At 28.5% G+C, this 23,450-nt stretch overlaps 1 protein-coding gene across 2 annotated transcripts in view; it reads left to right on the top strand.

Annotated features, from left to right (window-relative positions):
- The first annotated feature begins 15,099 nt into the window (after positions 1-15,099).
- Positions 15,100-23,450, top strand: part of LOC107451933 (insulin receptor substrate 1) — a 94,709-nt gene continuing 86,358 nt past the window's right edge. For both annotated transcript variants that reach the window (XM_016068177.3, XM_016068176.3), the window contains exon 1: positions 15,100-15,891. In XM_016068177.3, the coding sequence (XP_015923663.1) occupies positions 15,778-15,891 (114 nt within the window). In that variant the 5' untranslated portion in view covers positions 15,100-15,777. The remainder of the gene's footprint in view (positions 15,892-23,450) is intronic.

Genomic DNA, 23,450 nt, shown 5'->3' with positions numbered 1-23,450 from the left:
AAAAGTATATGGTTTTGTAAATTTAAAAGTTTAAAGGAAATATTTCCTGATATTAATAAAATGAATAAAATAATAAATATTTTCAGGATATAATTTGCATATAAGAATTGGTATTTAATTCAATTTCCATTAATTTGAAAAAAAATATATAGGGGAGAGTTGGATAAAACGGGATAGTCGGACAAAACGGGATACGTCTCCAAGGGACCAGACTATTGCAGCTATATAGTGGACAACGACAGAAACGCGTTATTCGGTCGTGATGATCCGGCCGTCTCGAGATCACTATTTGATAGAAAGTTGTAGATCTCAGAACTTCTTTATTCTATTTTCTTGCCATTTTTTACATTTACGTGCGTTGTTTTTTATATTGTACTGCCTACATATATGGGAATAAAATTCCGGTGAGTATTAAATTTGATTAATCATTTATTTACCAATATTTTTATGTGCAGTCTATCTAATTTTCTTTTCACATTTAGGCAGCAGCCATGTTTGTTTCAAAAAGTGTCGGAGTCGGACAAAACGGGACACTTATGAGTTGGATAAAATGGGATAGAGTTTTTCATGTCCCGTTTTAGCCACCTATTTATTTGTTGGATTATTACATTTTAAAATAGCCATATGTAGGCCTAGACTTTTTGAACAGCTTATTTATATTAGCTATATATATTTTTGTAAAATTTAGTCTCTTTATATAGTAATGCAAAACTTGTTTATTAACGTTCGTTATTAGGCATTTTATTTTCGACTCTAGGATTTCACATCTTTCTTTAGAACTAATTGTAATGTATTTCTCTGATGAAGACTTCAGCTTTTTTATATATAAACTTCGTAATTTTCTAAATTACTCAATTTAATTTACATTCGATTCTAAAAAGAATTCTTCTCTTTGTTTACTGAAGAATTTAAATACTTGATTATTAAAGAGTCTTTCAGGGATGCTGCGACATCAATGGAGTGAATTAGAAATAAAATTCAATTAGAAATGGAAGAAAAGGAAAGGATTATTAAACTACAAAAAAGAACCAAGAGAATTGAAGAAAAAGCTGCTAAGAAATCTCTCTTACGAGCACAAGGCACATCTCGACAATGAAAATTGCGGAAATAAGCCTTCATGTTTGAAAACTCGCAGTCTTTAAAAGCAAATGTAGCATCATATTTTTTTGTGTACTTACTTATAAAAGAACAAACTATATAAAAGTGTTAGAACAGTAAAATCACATGAATATAATTTATAGAAATTTTTTCTCTGTCAGTTAATTATGCTTTTCACTTAGTTTTATGCAAAAAATTAAACATTGTAAACCCTATCCCGTTTTATCCAACCCAGGTATGCTAAAACGGGATATGTAAGAGTTTAGAAATTAATTTTTTTCTTCTATTTCACAGTCATTAAAATTAGTTAAAAATACGTTTTTTGTGTGCTTCAATAAATGCTGTAGCTACAAAAAAAATAATGTAGGGTTCTGCTTAATAGATATTCCGTAGTAAATAAAAATAATAATGGTATCCCGCTTTGTCCAACTCTCCCCTATATGTTATTTTGTCATGCTCTTATGGCTGTCTTATTATTAACCAGTAGTCAATTACTGATGTAATTTCAGACTCTCTTTTTTGATCTGACGAGACAGTTGTTTTAACCTTTTTGTTATTTAAATTATTACTAAAACTAAATTATTATTTATATATTTTTTATAACAACTGGGTACATTACGATATCGGACAGTGATGTCACAGGTGGTAAATCGTGACATTTGTAGATGTAGAGGCCAATAAGATTCGACATACACACGTGATGTCGCTTACAGATCAATTCAATCTGATTTAAATCACATGGTTAGGCATAATCACTTTTTCTGGAGTTACAAGTACCCTATTAGCATAATTCTTTCTTTAATTTTCTTTTTTCGTTATTATCGGTGTATTTCTTGGATATATGTCAATTTGATACTTGCAACTCGAGAAAAAGTGAACTGATTGTGCATAAGAATTTGATTTAAATCGTATTTAATTGGATACCTGTAAGCAACGCCCGTTTGTGTGCGTCGTACCTGATTGCCTTTTCATTTGACAAATACTACGATTTATTTACAATGACAACTCTAACAGGCATTCAGTTATTATTCTATCATTTTTTGACAATCATATGAGTATTTTGAAATCAGGATGGTCAAGCTACAGAAAAATTGTAATTATTATCAAAATAATTAGCCTTCAATCAATATCTTAATGTATGCTTTGACTATTTATTTCAATTATAATGTAAAATATAACTATGAAGCTCTATTCCTTGCTTTGTAAAATTTCGAAATTGCATTTGCAATGTCTGCGAGCTGGTTTCTCTTTCTGCATTTGGATACTTATGTAATTTAGTGGAAATTTGCGTGAATGGTGGTACACATGGTTGGCCACAGTCTGGAAAGATACTTTGGTTAATTCCTACATACTATATTATATTTACCATACTATATCATATTATTACTATTTCATATTATTACAATATAATTTTGAATTTAATAATTTGCGCTAAAACTGACACAAGATTCTCTTAAGTACAATAAAGCTAAAACATTTAAAAATTCCAGTAGCTTCGTGAAATAAGTCACCCCTTATTAATTTCTTTCCAATCTATGGTAATCGGCAAATATACAACATATCATGTAAAAACTTTGATTTATATTAATGTATGCACTTGAAAAAAGTGTGGTCAAAACTACCAGAATATGGTGAAATTTACCGTATTTGTGGCTATATAAAAACACCAAAACGTTTAGTGATTTTTGCCGAAGCTCTTTGGAAAAATTAATTATAGTATTAATAATTAGCAAAATATAGTTTAGTAATATGTGATAGAATTCGGAAAATATAGTAAAATTTGGTAATTTTATCATGATCCATTAGAGCGTGCCATAGGAATTATTCAGGTTAAGTTTTTTTTCAATTTAGTTTTTTGACTAAATGTGTGAAGTAAAAACAAGAGTGTATGGTTAACCGCTACCATATGAAGGAAAAAATTACCAGTCGAATGGTTTAAATACCATATATTTTGTGTTCTAATACGACGTTTAAATTTTGTTTTACTAGAAATGTCCTTATTATACAGTGTGATAATTTTATCAGATTTCTTTCCGTCTGCATTTTATATAAAATACGATTTGATTTAGGCATTTCAATTATAGTTAGAAATGCATTTTAAATAAATTATTCCTAAGACTTCTCTCTTTAATCATTTTTAATTTTTTGTGTTTGAAGACGCAATAGTTCATAACCAAACCGAAACCGAACATAACCTAAAGATTCATAACCACAGATCTAAAATATTATTAAGCTAAACCTGCGTAAATTAGGAAGGGTTTTAAAACATTGAGCATAACTCACATTCTGTGTTTTGCTTTTAAACTTTATTTCTGCTCAAACTTTCTTTAAAATTTATTTTAACTCAATTTGTTTTAAATTTAATTACCCACGTCTTTGTAAAATGGATCGTACCTAATAGTTTTAGCTAAAATAAATTTAAATGCTAAACTAATTTATAGTCAGAATGTACATATTTATCTCTGCTTTGTTCCAAATCTAAACAAACATGATGGTTTCATACGCTCTAAATAGTGTCTCAAAAATCTCAAAAAAATGTTTTTTTTCAAGTTGATACCTATTCAATCGTTTATACAAACTTTAAAGTATATGTAGTCATGTACAACATGCACTCATCATCAAGAAACGAAGTGACTTCATAAGGTTGGTCTAGTTGTGAATAAAATTCTTGTTGTTTAACCATATTAGGTTAGTTAACAGTTTGAAAACCATCTTTTTTAATAGTTATTAGACTGCTTTGGTTGAATATGAAAGCCTAACATTCAAATAAAATGTCATTTAACTATTTTTTCTTAAAAATTCTAACAATGTAAATTTTTTTACTATGAAGTTTTGAACATACACAAATGGAGACAAATATTTACTTAGAAGACAAAATTTTTGCATAGAATGTTTATGGACTGCAAAATAGTTGTGGAAATAGAAATAAATTGGAGGTCATTATTGACATTATTGAATGTCAATAATGAATAAACTAATAGAAATAATTTCAAATCCTTGTAGTTATAAAGTCATATTTGTTTAATGGCATAAAACTTTAGTCATTCTAATCTATAAAAACTTTAAAGCTTAGTAATTTGAACGAGAAAAAATTTCTTCTGCTTCAAAGCAGTTGAAACAAATGTTATAACGAAGCATTGGAATCTTCAATAAAGACGAAGTTGAAATTGCTTTTAACAGCAGTTGTTCAAGTAGCAACAAACGCGTTATTTGCTTTGCAATTACTTTTGCTGCTAAGTAATTGGTTTAGCAACCAAATGTTAATTTTTCTATCGTTCCTTAAAGTCATTAAACTAGTTCTCTTTTGTTATTTCAGCTTAGCAATTAAGTCATAAGCGCCAATTAGAAAGACAAAGAATCTTTCTTTACGTAAATTAAATTGCTGGTGTTAAGGGAAATGCTGTCACTTTCCAAATAATTTTGGTCTGGTTCCAAAAGAACCTAATTCAATTCTTTTGTTTGATTTTCTAGTCGATTTGACATATATCTCTTTAATATTTGCAGCAAGGAGTGAAACTTACTTAAAACGATTAATGGAATGTAGTTTCATAAATTAATTAGTATAATGTTGTACATAATACTTAATAACACTATTTGGGAAACTATTTAAGCCATTTTACAACTTATAGCATGTTTAAAACAATGCCAGTTGGGAAAATTAATATGTAGTATGTTTCTAAATTATTGCAGATGTAGAAGTTATTAGCGAAACTTTGATATAAGTTTATTCGAACAAAGAATATAATAAAATGGAAACAGATTCTAGTTATTTTTGTTTTCAGCTCTTAATACTCTCAATTCATATAATTTATTTCTATTGAATATACTTGAATGTACTTGTTTGCGTTTTTTATTTATAATAAAAGTATTGAACTTTTTAAAACTGAAATAATCCTTGTTACTTTATACTTATTTAAAGATTCAGATTTAATTTATATGAAACTAAAGCATAAAATAATTTTGAAGCTTTCAATAAATTAATTATGAATTCACGAATTTTGTAAGTTAAAAAGACATTTTATGTCAAAAGAGTCAAAAAGAAATTTTATTTTATTGGCTCATATAGTAGAGAAATTATATGTTTATTAAAATATGCTAATTAATTTTTTTAATAAATAAGAAAATAATACGACATGGGACGAATATGTAAATATTTTATATAGACAATATATAGACCATATTTAATCTTATTGCAAAGCTACAAACATTTGAGAAAATTTTCTTCGACTGTCCGTAATTCACCAACTTATTTTTTTTATATCTTTTATTTCTGGTTATAGGATTTAGGAATTCCAAAATCTTTTGAAGTTTAGGAAGACGAAGTTCAATTAAGATAGCATAAGATTTAAAATCCTGTCTTGTTTCATAAAAAAATGTGTCTTACCTTACTCAATGTTTTAACCTCTGTGTGCCGCAGATCTTTGAAAGGTTCATTTTTGAAAGATTGAAAGGTTCCTTCACTTTTCAAACGTTTCAAAGAATTTTAGTGATTAAAAAAAATTTAATATGTCCGAAAAATTAAATAACTATAAAAAAATTCTTTTTTTTACATTTTTCATATTTTTTTGCCGCTCAGTATGAATAAGTAATAATATTTTTAAATTAACTTCTTCATAAAAATTAATTTAATTTTTCATACAGCTAAATTAAATTATAAATGAATTTTTTAATGAATTCTTCCATTTTTAAAAAAAGAAAAATATTTCGAAATTATTTTTACTGTGCATAAAATTTCTTAAAAATTGAAAAAAAATATCGTAATACTAAGATAAAAACAGCAAAAGAAAAAATGATTTTTTTTCAAAATTTTATTTCATCCTTATACGCTCTTCGTAGTTTTTTCCCCATTCAAAATTAGTCTCATTGTTCTTAGGAAGATTTCGATAGACCTATCAAATTACTAATGTGCAAAAAGAAAGGAAATACGCCACAGATACTGATCAAAAGAAAAGTTCTTTTTCTTACTTATAAAGTGAAAACGTCGACAAGAATCTCATTCTTTTTAAATCGCCAGATGAAATCGATTGCTTTTCTAGACGTCGCCAAGAATCTTTCTTCATGGTACCCTCTTAAATTGCTTTCAAGATTATGAAAAGTTTGTGTGAAACGAATGGTATGTCCATAACTAGATAAGTTAATTTCCAGATATTGATGACAAGTTTTTCCATTTATTTTTTTATTAAAAGATGCTTTATAGCCATGTAAAACTTATCTAAAGGTCTTTTTTAAATGTATAAAAACTTTTTTACATGCATTTAAGAAATGATAATTTTTTTTTGCTATGACTTTTCTTTTAGAAACTTAGTAAGTAATTTGAGTTTCAGTAAACTACGAAATATGAATTCATGCATTGATATTTTAAGTTGAAACAAAAAAAAACATTATTTTAGAGAAGAAATATGCCATTGATTTTACATTTTTTAAACACTAATAATAAAAAAGTAATAAAGGTCATATTTTTGGTCTATGTACTTTTTTATTTTATTTTCGAGTACATTTTATTGACTTGGACAGATAAATTTTTTTTAAATTTTATATGTACTACAATTGTTTTTAATACTAATGCATTCGTCACGACTTAGATTAAAAAAAAACTTTTCGATTTTAAAAAACGTTTTTGTTTTTAAAAAATTTTTAAAATGCAAAAACATTTTTGGCACTTATCTAAAACCAATTGCCAAAACTTAACTTCGGTGATAATACTTGATTATCACGTTTTCGAACGCCGCTAGTGATGGGCAATTGTAACCAAATTACTTTTATATAAGACAGTAGAAAAATGCGTTTGTCCTCCGAAATAATTTCATTATTTTGTATTTTGCAAGCATGAAAATAAATTTGGGAGTGATTCAAATTTAAATATTTCTTTTTTCTCATTTTTGCATACGTAATGTTTGCATTTTTGTCTATTTTATTATAATCAATACCTTATGTAAAATAAATTTGGCAGTCACCATAATGACTTGGTACGGTGAAGGGGAAAAATAAATAGCTTTAACTCTTATGTATCTATTATATAAATATATAAACTAAATAGCTTTAACTCTTATTTTTTCAATACCGATTAGATGATGATAAAATAATACAATTAAGGACAAGTTTATCGTATTTTTAAAGAAATCTTTCCGAAAATATTAATGCTGCTCAAGTGAATTTATTTGTTTAATATTTATTATATCCTTTATATTTCAACTGTGGCAAATATATCTTTATTAAATTATTTAATATTTTAATTAACAAGCAATTTTAATTTTTTTTCCAATTTTGTTATTTGCATCTAAAATTTTAATCAAGATTTCATTTTAAAATTCATTTTATTGTACTTAAATTTTTAGCAATTTTTTATTATAAAAGACCAAATAACAATTGGTATGGATTTGGAGGGAAAAGATTTGAACTATTGGGGAAAAACAACTTTTTCTTTGAACACTGATACTATTTATAATGATCTAAATTCCAAACCTTATCACCTTTAGAAGTTCATAAAAAAACCGACAGCAAAGAATATCATATACGTTATAATCGCAAAGAATATCATATACGTTATAGCAGATTTTGAAAAACGAAATGAGAGAGTTTCAATTTATAGAAAATGTATTATTTTCAGTAAATATAACAAAAATAAAACATATAATTTCAGAGAGAGAAAAAAATGATTAAAAGAATAAATAGTAAATTTAAGTTATCTTCAAGAATTTTGAAATGGTGATCAATATAAAGTGTCACTGAGAATAGAAACTCCGTATAAATTGAGAGTTGAAACTCAAACGAGTTGCAGTCATCAAGATGGCGGCATGCTGCTACTTATTCAGCGTATTTATTCTGCGTATTCTACTTATTCTGCTTACTTATTCTGCGTAAGATGAAATAGGTTGTTGGAATAATATGAAGGGTACCGCATTGTTTTTCTCATCTTTAAATTGTTCGAAGCTTCCTTGCGCACATTTTTTTCCAATTTTGTGAAGTATTCTTTTTTTTTTTTGTATGCCACTATAAATTTTTAATCAAAGTTTATAACATTTTAATTTTCCATAAATCTATCGAACTTATAACTTTCTTTACTAATACAGTACTGAAATCTCTTCAATACGTTAGCAACATAATCTTTAATTTAATAGTTCAAAGCTTCTTAAGGGTTTTCAGATGTTAACGGAATATTAAATTCTCATAACAAATTATTTCAGTAAATCAATGCTCCTAAATTATCATATTAATATTTCGAAATATTGACAATGCATGAAAATATCATATTATCCCTTCTTAGAGTGTCTGGACACTTTTGAAATAAATAAGCGTTTTGTAACAGATTTGTCTGAAATACGAAGATTATTATGCCATAGTTAATATTATATTCTTTGATTTGATTAGCTGAAAAAATTGTGGATTACTTTACGTAACTTACATTCGAGTTTCAAGCTGTTCCACTCAAAAATAATCTCAAAATCGATTTAAATCTCTAAAGTTCTTAAACATTTACAATGTAGAAGATGGCTGGGAAAAGTTAAATGTTTAAATTTAGTACCAGAAACAGGAAAAGTCGTCTATTTTTTTCCTCAACGATTGAAACTTTTCATCTACGTTTCTGACAGAACAAATAAATGTCTCAAATAAGATCATTTATTTGAAATTTTTATAATGCACAAATTTTACACAGCATACGCACAAAATCTGATTTCAATAGTGATTTGAATCCATTATTTTTTTAACATTTGCAATATATATAGACAGGAACTGGGAAAAATTAAATGTTTTAATTTTCTCCAGGGAATAGAATGAAAGTTTAGTATTCTTTTAAAAAAATACCGAAAGCTTTCGAGGCTACGAGGAGAAAAAATTCTGGAAAAATAACGGTACTATATCGTTATAACATTACTGTAAAGAAAAACTATCATCCTGGTTTATAAGACCAAAATATGCTGTTATTGAACCATTCATTTGATAGTTCATCCATTCATATGGCAGCAGTTTACCGGAAACTCTGGTTTTCAAATTAATACTTTCTATTACCACATCATATATTTGATGATTCTAATGGAAAAATTTTCTTAAGCCTAAATCTTCAGGACTTAGCAACAAGCTGTTAAGTGCTTCGCGTCCCACAGTGGACTGATCATTAAGACACGGTTCCCAGCAGATCACTGAAGTCCAGCATCACTGGTTGCGGTCAGTGTGCGGGTGAGTGACCACTTGGATCAGTCTGCGTAGGGACCGAGGGTGTGCGATATTGGTCCTCGTTAAACTGTGCTGCCATAAAGTGCTCGACTTCACGTGCAGGTCCTTGGGCTACCAAAGGGGGGGGGTGACATCACCTCCGTAGAGGATCGAAATTGTGATGGCATGTCTTCGGATCATCCTTAGGGATGTTTCCCAGACCGTCACCAATAGCCCATTGTGCAGCTCTAGTGCGACGTAAATGAACTACAACTACAACTAAGTGCTACATCAGCAAGAAAATGGCATTGACGAAAATTAAAATCATGAACAGTGTGCAAAAAATGGATCACACTGAATAATTTTTGACATAATGATTAAGTGCCTTAAAAAGAGTAAGTATGATTTTTTTACCCTTTTTAAAGCACATTTAGCTTTTTAAATTTTCTAATTTGAAGTAGTCAAATTTTTGGCGAGACACCAATAAATGATTTTTCTTTTAATTGATTTATTAACGTATACGTTTGAAAGCTGTTTTAAAGTTTCATATTGCTCGTTACTTCATTCAATTATTCATTAATGCATTCGCCGTTTCAAACTTCATATAAATCATTAACATCAATATTTTTCTCATTATATTCCAAACGTTACACACAAATTTCATGTTAGAAACAAGACGTATACTTCCTTTAAAATTGATGGAAAACTGTTTTCTCCTCAGGGTTTTCCCCTCCTTTAAATCAATTTCTCTTTTCCAACAGTATTTACTCTCGACCAACTTAACTCATATATTTGAGTTAACATCAATCGGGGTGTTGACTTCATTGGATGGAATAAGAGATATCAGAAGAGCCGATTAGATTTTTGAAGGAAGTTTTATAAGTTATGATGTCGGGAGCTTTCTACTCTATTGAAATTCTAACGAGATATCAGTAAACATGTTTATTCTTTGTAAAATTTACATATCGTTAAATAACTTTAATGAGTAAAATTACATTAAATAGATATTAGTTGAAAAAATGTTTTTTCTTTCTTTATGAGATAGTTTTGTTTCGTCACAATGCGAGAAAATAGAAAAAAAATATTTGTCAAAATCGTTTTAACTATTAAATTTTGAAGGCATACTTATTTAACTAACAAAAAACTAAGTCTATTAGCTATAAACTGCATTAGCTATTAAAATTACTATTTGAAAACCAATAGTAAAATAAAGGTTGGTAATAAACACCTGATAAAACGCCTGGGGCAATCAAGAAGATGGAACAATGTCCCACACCCATTGTCAGTGAGATAATCAGAGAAACGTAGCAATTTACAGCACTTATTGTCAGTGGGACAATCAGGAAAGTTCAACAGTGCCCAGCACCTGTTATCAGTGGGACAGTCAGGAAAATAGATCACTGTCCCGGACGGAACGAACCGTAAAGGAAACAATTTTAATAAAATTATTTAAGTTAATTTATTTATTAATTAAGTTAATTTATTAATTTAATTAAGTTAGTTTATTATAAGTTAGTTTATTAATTTAATTAAATTAATTTATGAATTTATTTATAAGTAATATTTAATTTATTTTCTACCTTCCAATGAGATATTAAACAAAACAGTAAAACAGTTCTTTACCAAGAGTATCAGTTATAGTTTCCCCTCAAACTTGGCTTTACTACAGTTATTGACAAATATGAGTGCTGAAATTGTTTTTAAAATCTGCTGTATTTCATGTGGGGTACAATCGTAAAGAATTCGTAATTGATAAGCTCTACACTGAGAAAAAAATGGCCTAAACTACCTAGAATATAGTAGAATTTAACGTTTCTGGCCTTATGGCAACGCCAAATACGCAGTAATTTTTACCGAAACGTTTTGGTAATAATTTTAGCAAAAATTGAAAGTAAAATGAGATTTTATAATATGAGATGAAATTTGGTAAATGTGGTAAAATTTAGTAATTTTATCACGATACCTAATAGCAGAGCAATTTATTCGGCCAAATTTAATTTTCGATTTTGTATTTTTACTAAATGTGTGGATATAAGATCTATAATTTTCGAAAAAAAAGAATTTTTGATAAACAGTTACCATATGAACGAAAAAACTACAAAATGAGTAATTATACCATATATTTCGGTTTTGTTTACCATTTTTTAATTATAAATGCCATTACCTTATAGTGCGGTAATTTTACAAGGATTTTTTTTATCTCCATACAGCAGTACCGTTTGCTTTGCTATTATTTCTTCTTCAAAGTGGAATTGAAATTAAAATTTGCTGAGAACTAAACAGCAGCATCAACGAAACTATCAACAAATGAGATGACGCTGCTGTTCTCTAATATGCTAACTATATTTTCCTGACTATATTTCCTTGCATTTATAAAAATTATCGTGCGAACCTTCTTTGGTTAGCCAAATGATAATCCATACGTTATATATTTCATTCAATATTTTAAATGTGACTAGTTAAGTATTTCATTGTTATTTTGAGGTAGCTAGTATTTTAACTATAAGTTAATAAACTTGATTGATATTTAGTTCATTAATACTCTGTTAGGAATTTATCATAAGAATTGGTTCAATGACAATTTTGTTAATTCTTATTTCACCATATTCAAACAAAACAGTCAAATAACCGTAAATAAGATGCTATTTGAACTGTTAACTGCGAGAAATACCGTTCTTTCACCTAATACGGCTGAACAACCGGAATTTCATCGCACCAACTAGGCCCATCAAATGAAGCAACTTGGTTCCTTGTAGCTGGGTGTATATTATTGCCGAGGGGGCAAACTCATGGCTGACGAAATGGGGGTTCAGGTCTCAGCGTTGACACCACAATATTTCTTCCATTTCTTTCAACACATGAAGAGTTTCAGTGCCCAGACCTTCCCGATTTGTGACCATGGAATATTGGAATACGATACTGTCATTCACGTGTAGATGGCAGCTCCATGAATCTGCTTAACGCAGAAAAAAACAGTTTTTCTAATCTCTTACGATTGGTGAAATTACCATATAAACTAATTAAGCCACATTCTAGAGTACATTTGATACAACATAACTCCAGTGCCTATCACCTAACAAATAATCTATCTCCAATGCTCAGTTAAATTTCGTTGTTATGGTTTTAAAACTATGTTAGTCGTAAATGATTGAAAAACCGTATAGTTTTGAATTTTCCAGTTTTAACACCATACTAGTTGTAAACGGTTTCAATACCATAAAGGTAAAAAAAAATTTCTTTACCCGTAAACTTTATGGTTAATTGGATAGACAGGCTGCAAACTGTCATTTTACCTTAAATTTAATATGAAAATTTTAACAATGAACGAAATAGAAATATTGTTCAAATTTTAATGACTAAGTCGTATTTTCCTTGAATAGCACAAAATCATATTTAAATAATGAACGGAAAAAACCCTTCAAAGATTAATTGATTTCTTAAACAAATACATTTATGTATTTCCATTTACTTTCCTTTGGCATCTATCATTTATATTAGTTCTAAAATTTTAAATTCTATAGGAAAACATTTATACCAAAAAAATACATTACATTTCAAATGTTTTCTAGATATATAAATGGAAATCTTAAAGAATTCCCATCGACAGGACTCTTTCTTTTTTCGGAAAATCATTAAAATATTTTTCTTATCGTCTGGATTTTCTTATTACTGAATCCACCTTTCTGCGCATTGTATATTTACCGTAGACTTTCCGGTTTCCGTTATTTGATTTGATATCAAACTTAGTATTGATTTCATTAAATAAAATGGAGAAATAAGCGCTAAATTGAACGAAACTATACGCTATTCAGTTGAACCAACAGTTTCCGAAGTTGCTAGTGTCTTCATGCATAAAATGTATTATTTCAGAAATAACTTTCATGAAATTTTTAATTTGCAATCTGGGGTTATCTGAACGTGTTGGGTACATTTTGCGATGAAAATTTTTATACTGAATTTAATGAGTTAAAATTCGAGTTGATTAGAATAATAGTTTTGTAGTTATAAAAGTTTTCTTCATTAAAAGTGCAATTTAAAAAGAGCACAATTCAAAAATTGTTTTTCAAGTTAGAAACAAGGAATTCAAATATAAAGCACGTGAGTTGTCATAAACACTAAAGTGTAAATGTACTTGTTTTTAAATTTCTGAATGAAACTTCTTTTCTCGTGTCTACACGAAAATCTGAAATTAACTGAGCTACAAGTTGGGAAAAACTGAAATATTAAAGGCCATTAGTTTGTATCAACAAACAATGCTGCTGTAGTTCATTTACGTTGCTCTAGAGCTGCACAATGGGCTATTGGCGACGATCTGGGAAACATCCCTGAGGATGATCCGAAGACATGCCATCACAATTTTGATCCTCTGAGCAGGGAATGGCACCCCCCTTCGGTAGCTTGACAACCTGCACGCGAAGTCGAGCACTTTACGGTAGAAAAGTTTAACGAGGACTAATACCGCATACCCTCGGTCCCTATGCAGACTGATCCAAGTGGTCACCCACCCGCACACTGACCGCAGCCAGTGATGCTTGACTTCGGTGATCTGCTGGGAACCGTGTCTTAACGATCAGTCCACGGCGGGACAAACAAACAATGTGTTCTATATTCTGCTTTAATTATACGTATGCAGGTTCAATAATAATGATTATTAGTCTTACTGTTACGTTTTTTAAGTATTATCAAAAACGACATGCAAGTGCTTAGAGCTATTATGAAAGACGTGACCTGAGACATTACATCACACATGTTGTTTTATAAAATATAAATATTATTTTGTTTCCGTAAGTTCTTCTTTTGCATGCTTTTTAATTTCATTTTAATTTTTTTCATTTAAAACATTTGTCTTGTCACTAAAAAATAATTTTTAAATAGGAATTAGTTTCAAAATTTTTACTAATTGATTTTAATTCTTAACATTTTAAGCCGTAACACATTCTAAATGGGTTTAACATAGTAGTGAGTGTAGATAGCTTGGTTTGGAAACAAATTACAAAAAGACTTGCTTAGCAATCTTTGAGACTCCCAAACTATGTAAGCAAAACATATAAAATTGCATAGCAATTTTTGAGAAATACAAACTATATAAGCAAAAAATATAAATTTAGTAACAATTATTTGAGACACTCAAACTATGTAAGCAAAACATATGAAATTGCATATCAATCTTCGGAAGTTAGAGAGAGTCTGCTATTGAAATACATGACCCCTTTTACAAAGTATTACTTTTTAATTGAAATTATTTTATACCTATATATAGTTTACATTATTATATATTAGGTTTTTTATCAATATTTATAAAAGATAGTGTAAGATAAAATATGGTAGATATTTATATTTATTTTTACTTGGTATTATTTTTTAAAGTTTTAATATTGCATCAAATCTTGTTTTTCTTACAATTATTCGTAGAAATTGATATCAACCTAAACCAAAAATAATCCTCCTATATCTGTACAATATTAACCTATATAAGTACTCAACATTTTTCTAAAATATATTCAGATTATTTTTTGTTATTTTAATTTGTGTCTTATTTTTTAAAGGCTTCATTATTTCCTTAAAAACCCTTTATTCGATTCTTGCAGACAATAGACGTCGTCTTAATCTGAAAATAATCCTTTAACTGACAATTTTTCCTCTCGAATCGCCTTTTTATCTAATATAAATACAGTTCTTCTCTAACTAAAGAGTTTTTATTGCGTACCTATACTTTTAAAAAAGAAGTTAATTAGTATTCTGTACTACTTTGAGTTGGATGACTTCTCTATATTGGCGAGATTTCTGGCGTGATATTGGATTCTGGTTGGCGATCGTGAATCTAAAACTCCCAAGCCGGACTAAAGTCTCATCACTTCTCTCATTTTGATCTAGAAGTTCAGAATACTAAGAGAAGCCGAGAAGCAGATTATTGATTTCATAGCATGTGTTTATTTCTCTGCATGAAAGTTTCCAAACTTTCCTTAACTAAGCAATCCAATAAGTACGAATTAAATTACCCCTGGATAATTTTAATGCGTAAAAGGAAAATGCACTAAACCATTACTTCCAGAGTAAAAAAAAACTTTCAATAAACATTTGCAAAATATTCCATGAATCATAATTTCCTATATATATAAGGCAATGTATTTTAACTCTCGATTTTGGAAGATTATCATGCTAGTATCGCACTGAAATATATTTTTCTTTCACATTTTTTTATTCCCGTTGTATATAAAACGGGAAAATTTCCTATACAATGAATTCACTACTAAGCAGGATTATATCCAAAGCTAAGTGCAGTACTTAAAAACTGTATGTGCATTGGATTACACTGGCTCCAAGAAAGTGTGAAGATTGTTTGGGATCCCAACTGATCATGCTAACTTAACTGATCATTTGATCCCCTTAGTTAGAGCTTAATAAGGTGCTATTAAAAAGAGTTTAAAGTGTGAGAATGTTATAAATTGTATAAATTTATTTCAAGTTGTTTATGTTAAAAACGAAATCAACTAAAAAAATTTTTGAGACTAAAATGACATTTCTGTGATGGCTAGTGATTTTCAGTGTAGTCCTCCCTTAAGCTTTCCCGTTGGTGACGTCGTCAAGCAGGGATACCTGTTTGTAAAAAGGCCGCCAAGAAAGTACCTGAGCAAAATTAAGGTGAGAACTTATGTGATATTAATTAAATTCTGGATATCGAATTGCAATCAGATATTAATTTATTAGATATTTAATCTTTTAGTCATTTTAAAGGGGATGTCATGTACATAATTAATTTCTTACTTCTTAATTAATTATCTATGAACTGTTCTTTATTAACTATACTTAAAAATATTTGCCGCCAAGAAAGTACCTGAGCAAAATTAAGGTGAGAACTTATGTGATATTAATTAAATTCTGGATATTGAATTGCAATCAGATATTAATTTATTAGATATTTAATCATTTATTCATTTTAAAGAGGATGTCATGTATATAATTAACTTCTTAATAGTTAATTAATTATCTATGAACTGTTCTTTATTGACTATACTTAAAAATATTTTAGTGAAAACTCTTGCATGGGTAAACCGTAAAAAAATTTCTGATCAAATATTGGTAAAAAGTACCTGCAATTTGGGTGCGAATACTTTCAACAGTAAAAATTTTATGGAATAAAGAATCTGGTTTACTGCAATTTTTACAGTAGTATTTACTATAAATTCTCTGAATCAGTGTAATTAAATAAATATTACCGTAAAAATTATGGTATAGATTTTTACGATAAAAATTGATTTTGCTGAGGAAGAAATTTCTTGTACAGTCTCTGGCTAAATTAACAGACGCACTATAAGATTTTATGTAAAATCTTAATTATCAGGTGATACTATACAGCTTTATTGTTTTTACGCTGCTAAAACCGGTTTGTATTTGTTTACGTTAGTGTATCAATTGATTAACATTTGTAATGCAATACGTTCTAAATAAATACAAATTGGACGTATATAAAAAAATCTCCTGAATAAAAATCTATTACATGTATGTTTAATTACAAAATTACTGCATATAAACTCGTGCAAAACATGTAATTATTAAAAAAACTACAGTGCGTCTAATAGTATGGGCTAATTGTTATAACATTTTAATATAATATCTGATATATTAAATATTCTGTATTTATATAATCTAATCGTCTAATTTATACAATCGTCGAATTTATGTTATATATCGTCTAATTTAACCAATTAATACACGAATGTAAACTAGTGCCAACCGGTTTCAGTCACGTAAATACAGTAAAGCTGTATAGTATCACCTGATAATTAAGATTTTACTTAAAATCTTATAGTGCGTCTAATAATTTGGCTAGGGATCCATGATGCCCATACTTTTTACCGTAAATTGAATTGGAATTTTTAACGGTGCAGCAGCAACCAGCATAAATCATTGAAATATTATGACATTTGAGGAATATATTTATAAAAAATTCACGATATCTTTGTCATCAACGAAAAATTTATAAAAATATTGTTGGTATTTGCTATAAATTATTTATTTATTCATAGGTATTCTTATTCAATGGCATTTACTGCTAAATTTGTTTATCATCCTTTCTTAATATTATTATTTTTATTTTTTACTTTTTCAATTTTGATGATTAATCAAAATGAAAGGCTTAAAACCTAAAGTGGATTTATATTACTATATTTTTTTAAAAAATCATATACTACCTGTTACAAAACATCTTATGATAAGTATATTTAGTTACAGTATTACAATTATTATAGTGTTAATAGGTTTTATTTATACTTTCAAGTTTTTATACTAATTTTATATTTAAATTTATACAATTCTGTAACTGGTCAAAATATACAATTGAAATAATCAATAAAAAACAACTTGAAAATTGCAAGGCAATGTTCGCAATTACCTTCATTAAGGCGTCACTCACTGTAATAAAGGAAGGCATAAAGCAAACGAGTTCGATCCTGACAGTCGGCTAAATTCCTGGCTAATATGCGTAGCTGCTTTATCTGTCGTATCGTTAGTTGTGGTATGGAAGCTTGGAGAAAAGAATAGCTGCTCAGGTGATGTCCACATAGTCAGAATGGAGTCACATTTACATGGCTGTCGAGTTTTGACTGCCATAACAAAGGGCCCTGAAAAGCGGAGCTACGTGCCTGGTCATGGCTGCTTAGTGTGTGATCATTAGTAATATTAGTTTAATTATAAGTGATATATAGTTTCAGCTGAAATTACAGCATAAAGCCATATAGTTTATAGTGAGCCGCGATGGCTCAGGGGATAGAGTATTCGCCTTCCAATGAGGCGAACTGGGTTCGAATCCCAGTCGATACGAATTCCGCATCCGGCTTGCACCGACCACAGTGCTGACGTGAAATATCCTCTGTGGAGGATGGATCATGGGTTAGAGTCCCCTACCCGTCATGCTAACCGTGGGTGGTTTTCGTGGCTTTCCTATCCATGTAAGGCAAATGCGATCTAGCTCCATCAAAAATAGTCCTCCACGAAAGCAAATTTCTCCCAGTACTCGATCCAGGAGTTACTTTGTCTTCTGGATTGGGTTCCAAATTAGAAGGTTACGGAGTTGAACATTAGCAGTCGTAAACCGATAAAATTGGATCTGTTGTTCAACGACGGTTATATATATATATATATATATANATATATATATATATAGTTTATAGTAGAGCCACGATGGCTCAGGAGATAGAGCGTTCACCTTCCAATGAGGGGAATCGGGTTTGAATCCCCACAATGGCTGGCCGATGCGAATCCGGCATCCGGCTGGCACCGATCACAGTGTTGACGTGAAATATCCTCAGTGGTTGACGGATCATGGGATAGAGTCCCTTTGCCATCAGGCTAAACCTGGCAGGTTATCGTGATCTTCCTCTCCATGTAACGCAAATGCGGGTTAGTTCCATCAAGAAGTCCTCCACGAAGGCAAAACACTCCCAAAACTCTCCTTTATCTTGGAGTTCCCTTGTCTTCTGGATTGGGTTCAAAATTCAAAGGTTACGTTAGGCAAAGGCTTACATTAGAAGTCGTAAACCCCAAAACTGGGTCGACTGTTCAGCGATGGTTATAAAATATAGTATATTAGTAGTGAGTAGTTCACTATGCTATGAACTTAAATTACTACAAAGTTTCTACAAAATTGCACTGTAATTTCAGTCAAAATGATTCAAAATAATATCTGTACCTTGAACTATGATGTGGTTCAAATTTTTGCTATAGTTACTAAATTGAATCAAAATTCCGTTGTGTGATAGAATAGTGCAATCCTGTTTAAGAATTACGATAATATGTTCACAAGGGCATAAAATATCTAACAGAGAGCAAGGACTTTCGATAAATTATCTGTTATTCCATGTTTACATTAAGGGTCTAAGCATTCAAAATCATTGAGAGAATAACATTATGTAAATCAAAGCTCTTAACCCAGCACATTACTTGTAATTTGGAATGTCTTTGTTCGAATATTCTTGTTACCGTACGTAATTACAACTGCTAGAATTTTTCAGATAGCGATGATAATTATGAACTCAAAGGCTGCTTCTATTTGTTTGAAAGAGATTAATGAATCATTGAATTTAAATTTACTAATTAATAAATTATTAATATTTTTTAATTTAGATTTGTTAATAATAAGTATAATAATAATAATAATAATAGTAATGGTAGCAATTTGAATTTGAATTTGTTAATAACAATTGTTTGATATGTTAACGATGATTTAATTCAATTCAGCGATGATTTGATTCAGCTGAAATGAGTTAAAGGGTGTGTTGTTTTATGCTGATTATATAAATAAATAAATCGGATATATTATAATCTAATTAATCAGCTTAGACCTTGAACTGCTATATTTACCTATAATTGTAGTAGTCAATGTTATTCAGAGCACATGTATTAAAAATTTTGCAAATCATATTTAAAATTGTGCAAACCACATGTATTTAAAATTGTTCTTATATGTTCTGATAATTATTCAGATTTGAAGATTTTTTTCCCTTTTTCTTAGTCAATTGAAAACATTTTGTAATAAAAGGTTAAAATTATTTATTTAATGTTTTTTTTCTAGCGTTTTCAAAAATTATAAGAAAAGAAGAATCTAGTTTCTATATAAATTTTTTCAATAGTTTCTCTTAATCTTTTTGGTGTTTAAAAGTTACAGTAAATATTGTACTTATTTCCAAAAATACGGCTTAATTTTTATCATTAGCATAAGTTTAATAATTAATACTAAGCATATGATGATAAATACAAATTAATTTGCTTAATCAATAGGTCAAGCCATGTTCGTAAAACTGCATACCAATTATTTACTTGATTTATTTTGGTTCCGTACTCACTTAAATTTTATGAAAATTAAAAAAAATCAAATTTTCAATTAGCTTTATATTTATTAATAAGAATAATGATTACTTTCATTTGTTAGTATAAATTTATGAATTAAATTAAATGATTGATTCAAAATACTAATTAATTTTTATTATTAATATAATAATTTAAGTCATATTAGTATACTTTAAAAGTTATGCTTAAAAACTTAATAAAACACAAACAAAAAATGTAAGGTTGTTAATTTCAACTGATTCAAAGTAACAGTACAGTATGATATTGCTGTTCCTAATATTTTTATTTTAATTTTTTTACAAACAGTAGATATTTTAGAACTTTATTAGGCTGAATGAAAAAATACGGTCTTTTAAAAAGGAAAATAATGAATTAAAAATTTCATTAGAAAAGCTATAATAATTTCCTCGCTGAAATATTTATTTAGCAATCAAGCTGCTCAGTATTTTACAAATTACGTTTGGAATGAAATTTATTTCAATAATTGTTCTTTTTCATTTCAAGCAAAGAAGCAGTAGACACTAAATATAATAATGAAATCAAAAATATTTTTGAAGAATTCCGGCTCTGCAGCTGAACTTTTCAGACCGCATAACTCATTCTTTACATCCTAGTTTTTGACCACTAGTGCTGTATTCAGCTTTCAAATCGATAAGAAAATTACGTAACTCTAATCAGATGATGTGTCCTGGCGCACAGCTCATATTTTTAAAATAATAATATGGTTCTCCAATCAAAATGGTAGAGGATTGATACGCTTGATTTAGTAGATTCTAGATTTTAAAGCAGATTTCGCGGACTGTGGTTTCAAATCGAAAAGTACAGATCAAGTTTAATGTTAGCAAAATAATGTTTTTTTTTCCTACGCCAGCATTTACTTGAAGTTTTATTCGGTCAGAAGAAATTCCTAACTAAGTATTTACAGTTGTTGTAAAATGCATGATTATAAATTTGATAAATGATAATATCTGAAGAGCTTTTATGAAAAGGCGAAAAGTTAAGCTTTTTAAATAGAAAAAGAATCATTGTGTGTTACATAATAATTAGGTAAATTTACTTAATAACATTCAAGTGTGCTCAATTTATTATTAAGAAGTAATGCCAAAAATGTTGTTATTATTGGATAACATAATTATAACATAAATAACGAAAACATGATAAATACAAAATTAATTAATTAACATATTTTTTTTTTAAATTTCCACTGTATAATTAAGTTATTTATTAAAAAGAACTGATATTTATATTTATTTCCTTAACCATTTGGATGTTTCCACGGTTTCTTTCCACAGCTAATGTCTGAAATGAATTAATTAATCTGTTCAATATTGTTCCCCTAAATGTTTCACAAAATTCTTGATTGACTAATATTATAAGCACTAAAAGTGAAAAAATGAAAATAGTTTCATTTTTACACATACCTGCGGAAAAATACAATATTTAACTGTCCTTTTGTTGTCGAATCACTTATGTAAAAGTTTACCAATATGAAATACAGAGTTATAAACAATGTTAAATATTGCTCATATTGTGAAATATTGCCCGAACTGTTTGAAATCTTTCTTGAATATTTTTTAATCTTTTGGGTTTAAAGATTAAATTCATTTTTTCGTATTTATGAATTTTTTTGTTTCTATGATTGTTAAATAAGTTGAATTACTTCAATTAAATAATTAGTTTCATTGACTGCATACTTGTGAATTTTTTTTAAAATTCATCGGGGCATAATTGAGTTACTTTCTTATGATTTATGCATTGAACAACATGATTTTAGTAATTAGTTTCAACAATGCGCTTATTGTTATTTTTTAAAATTTATCCACATAGCATCGTGAGGTTGATGTTAACATAACAGAAAACTTTATCACAAAACCCAAACTAATAACCCTAACATTTATATATGATTAGTAAATAAACAGTGCCTTATTGAAGTAATGTTAATTTTAACTATTCTAGTATTCTAGTTTATCCTTATTGAAACAATGAGATTTGCATTGACCTTGCATAAACATCCCTTTTGTATTGAGATTGAATCGAAAAACACTGCGCATCATCATTTAAAAATTGTTGCATTTCAGAATTTCACCATACAGAAGAAAAAAAAAAGTATTAGAAGTTATACGAAGTATACGAAAGCTAAGAATTTATATATTTGTTTATATTGCATTGTATTGCCTGTATTCATCTTCAATGGATATTAATATTGCACTGCAACATTTCTGCTTTGTAGGAATTTCGATTCACCAGTCAACTTTGTTGTGCATTTAAAAAGAAACCGCAGATACAACATTTTGAAATAAAATTCCTTACTATCTAGGAATAATCTTTTAAAAGTATAACATAGATATCTGAACAAAACAAAATTTTCAAAATTGATTTGAAAACAAAATTGATCAAAATTGATACACAGAGAAAATAAATATGGTCACAACTACCAGAATATGGTCAAATTTATCGTGTAACGAAACGGGAAATGAAATTAAACTTACTAAACAAACTTTATTTCAGATATACAGCAAAATATCTTTGTTCGTTAATCTTACTTTCAGTTATATGAAAGTTACTTCAGATACATAAAAGCAATATTTCAGTTCGCTAGGCTTTTCTATCTAAGTTTCTTTTTCTAAGTTTGTCACTCTTGAACTTTTCTAATGGATGCTCATTTACGTGATAAAATATATGTTTTTATTTTTTTAAGACTGGTTATTTTGCTTTATAATTCCGTGATAACGAGGTCATTTGCGAACGAAAAATGTGTGTGAGGGAGAACAATCTTATGTTAGCATTAATTTAATGACGCTAATACAACTTTTTTCTTCGTTTTTATAGACTGTAAAATTATATTTCAGGTACAAAGATAAGTTTATAAACCAGCGAATTTAAGGGATATTTTTTTAACCGTTTTGAGTGTAACTTCTTGAATTAATGGGGCGAACTCGTTACTTCTATTCATAATTATTAATATTCTTAGAGAATTCCACTCATAATGGATTCATTACCTTCATTAAGTGTAATATATTTGCACAATGGAAATTATCAGTTTGATAAATTATTACAGTTAAACACTTTATTTGATTCGCAATTTATGAAACAGTCAAAACTAAATAAATAGTCTCACGACGAAATTGAATACTTAGCGTAAGAATACGTTTTAACGGAATAGTTCTTGAAAAGATTTCTCTTGCATTACAAAAAAAAAAATAGTTGAATATTTTTTTAACGCTTTGAACATTTTTTGAATAAGTTTCTTTTAAGTTAAAAAAACATTAATTGAATATTTTTTGATTAACGCTTTGAGCATTCTTTGAATAGATTTCTTTTACGTTAAATTAAAAAAAAATTGAATATTTTTTGTT

Source organism: Parasteatoda tepidariorum, chromosome 8, assembly GCF_043381705.1.
Source record: "Parasteatoda tepidariorum isolate YZ-2023 chromosome 8, CAS_Ptep_4.0, whole genome shotgun sequence".
Taxonomy (NCBI): Eukaryota; Metazoa; Arthropoda; class Arachnida; order Araneae; family Theridiidae; genus Parasteatoda; species Parasteatoda tepidariorum.
This window is presented reverse-complemented; position numbering and strand designations above follow the sequence as displayed.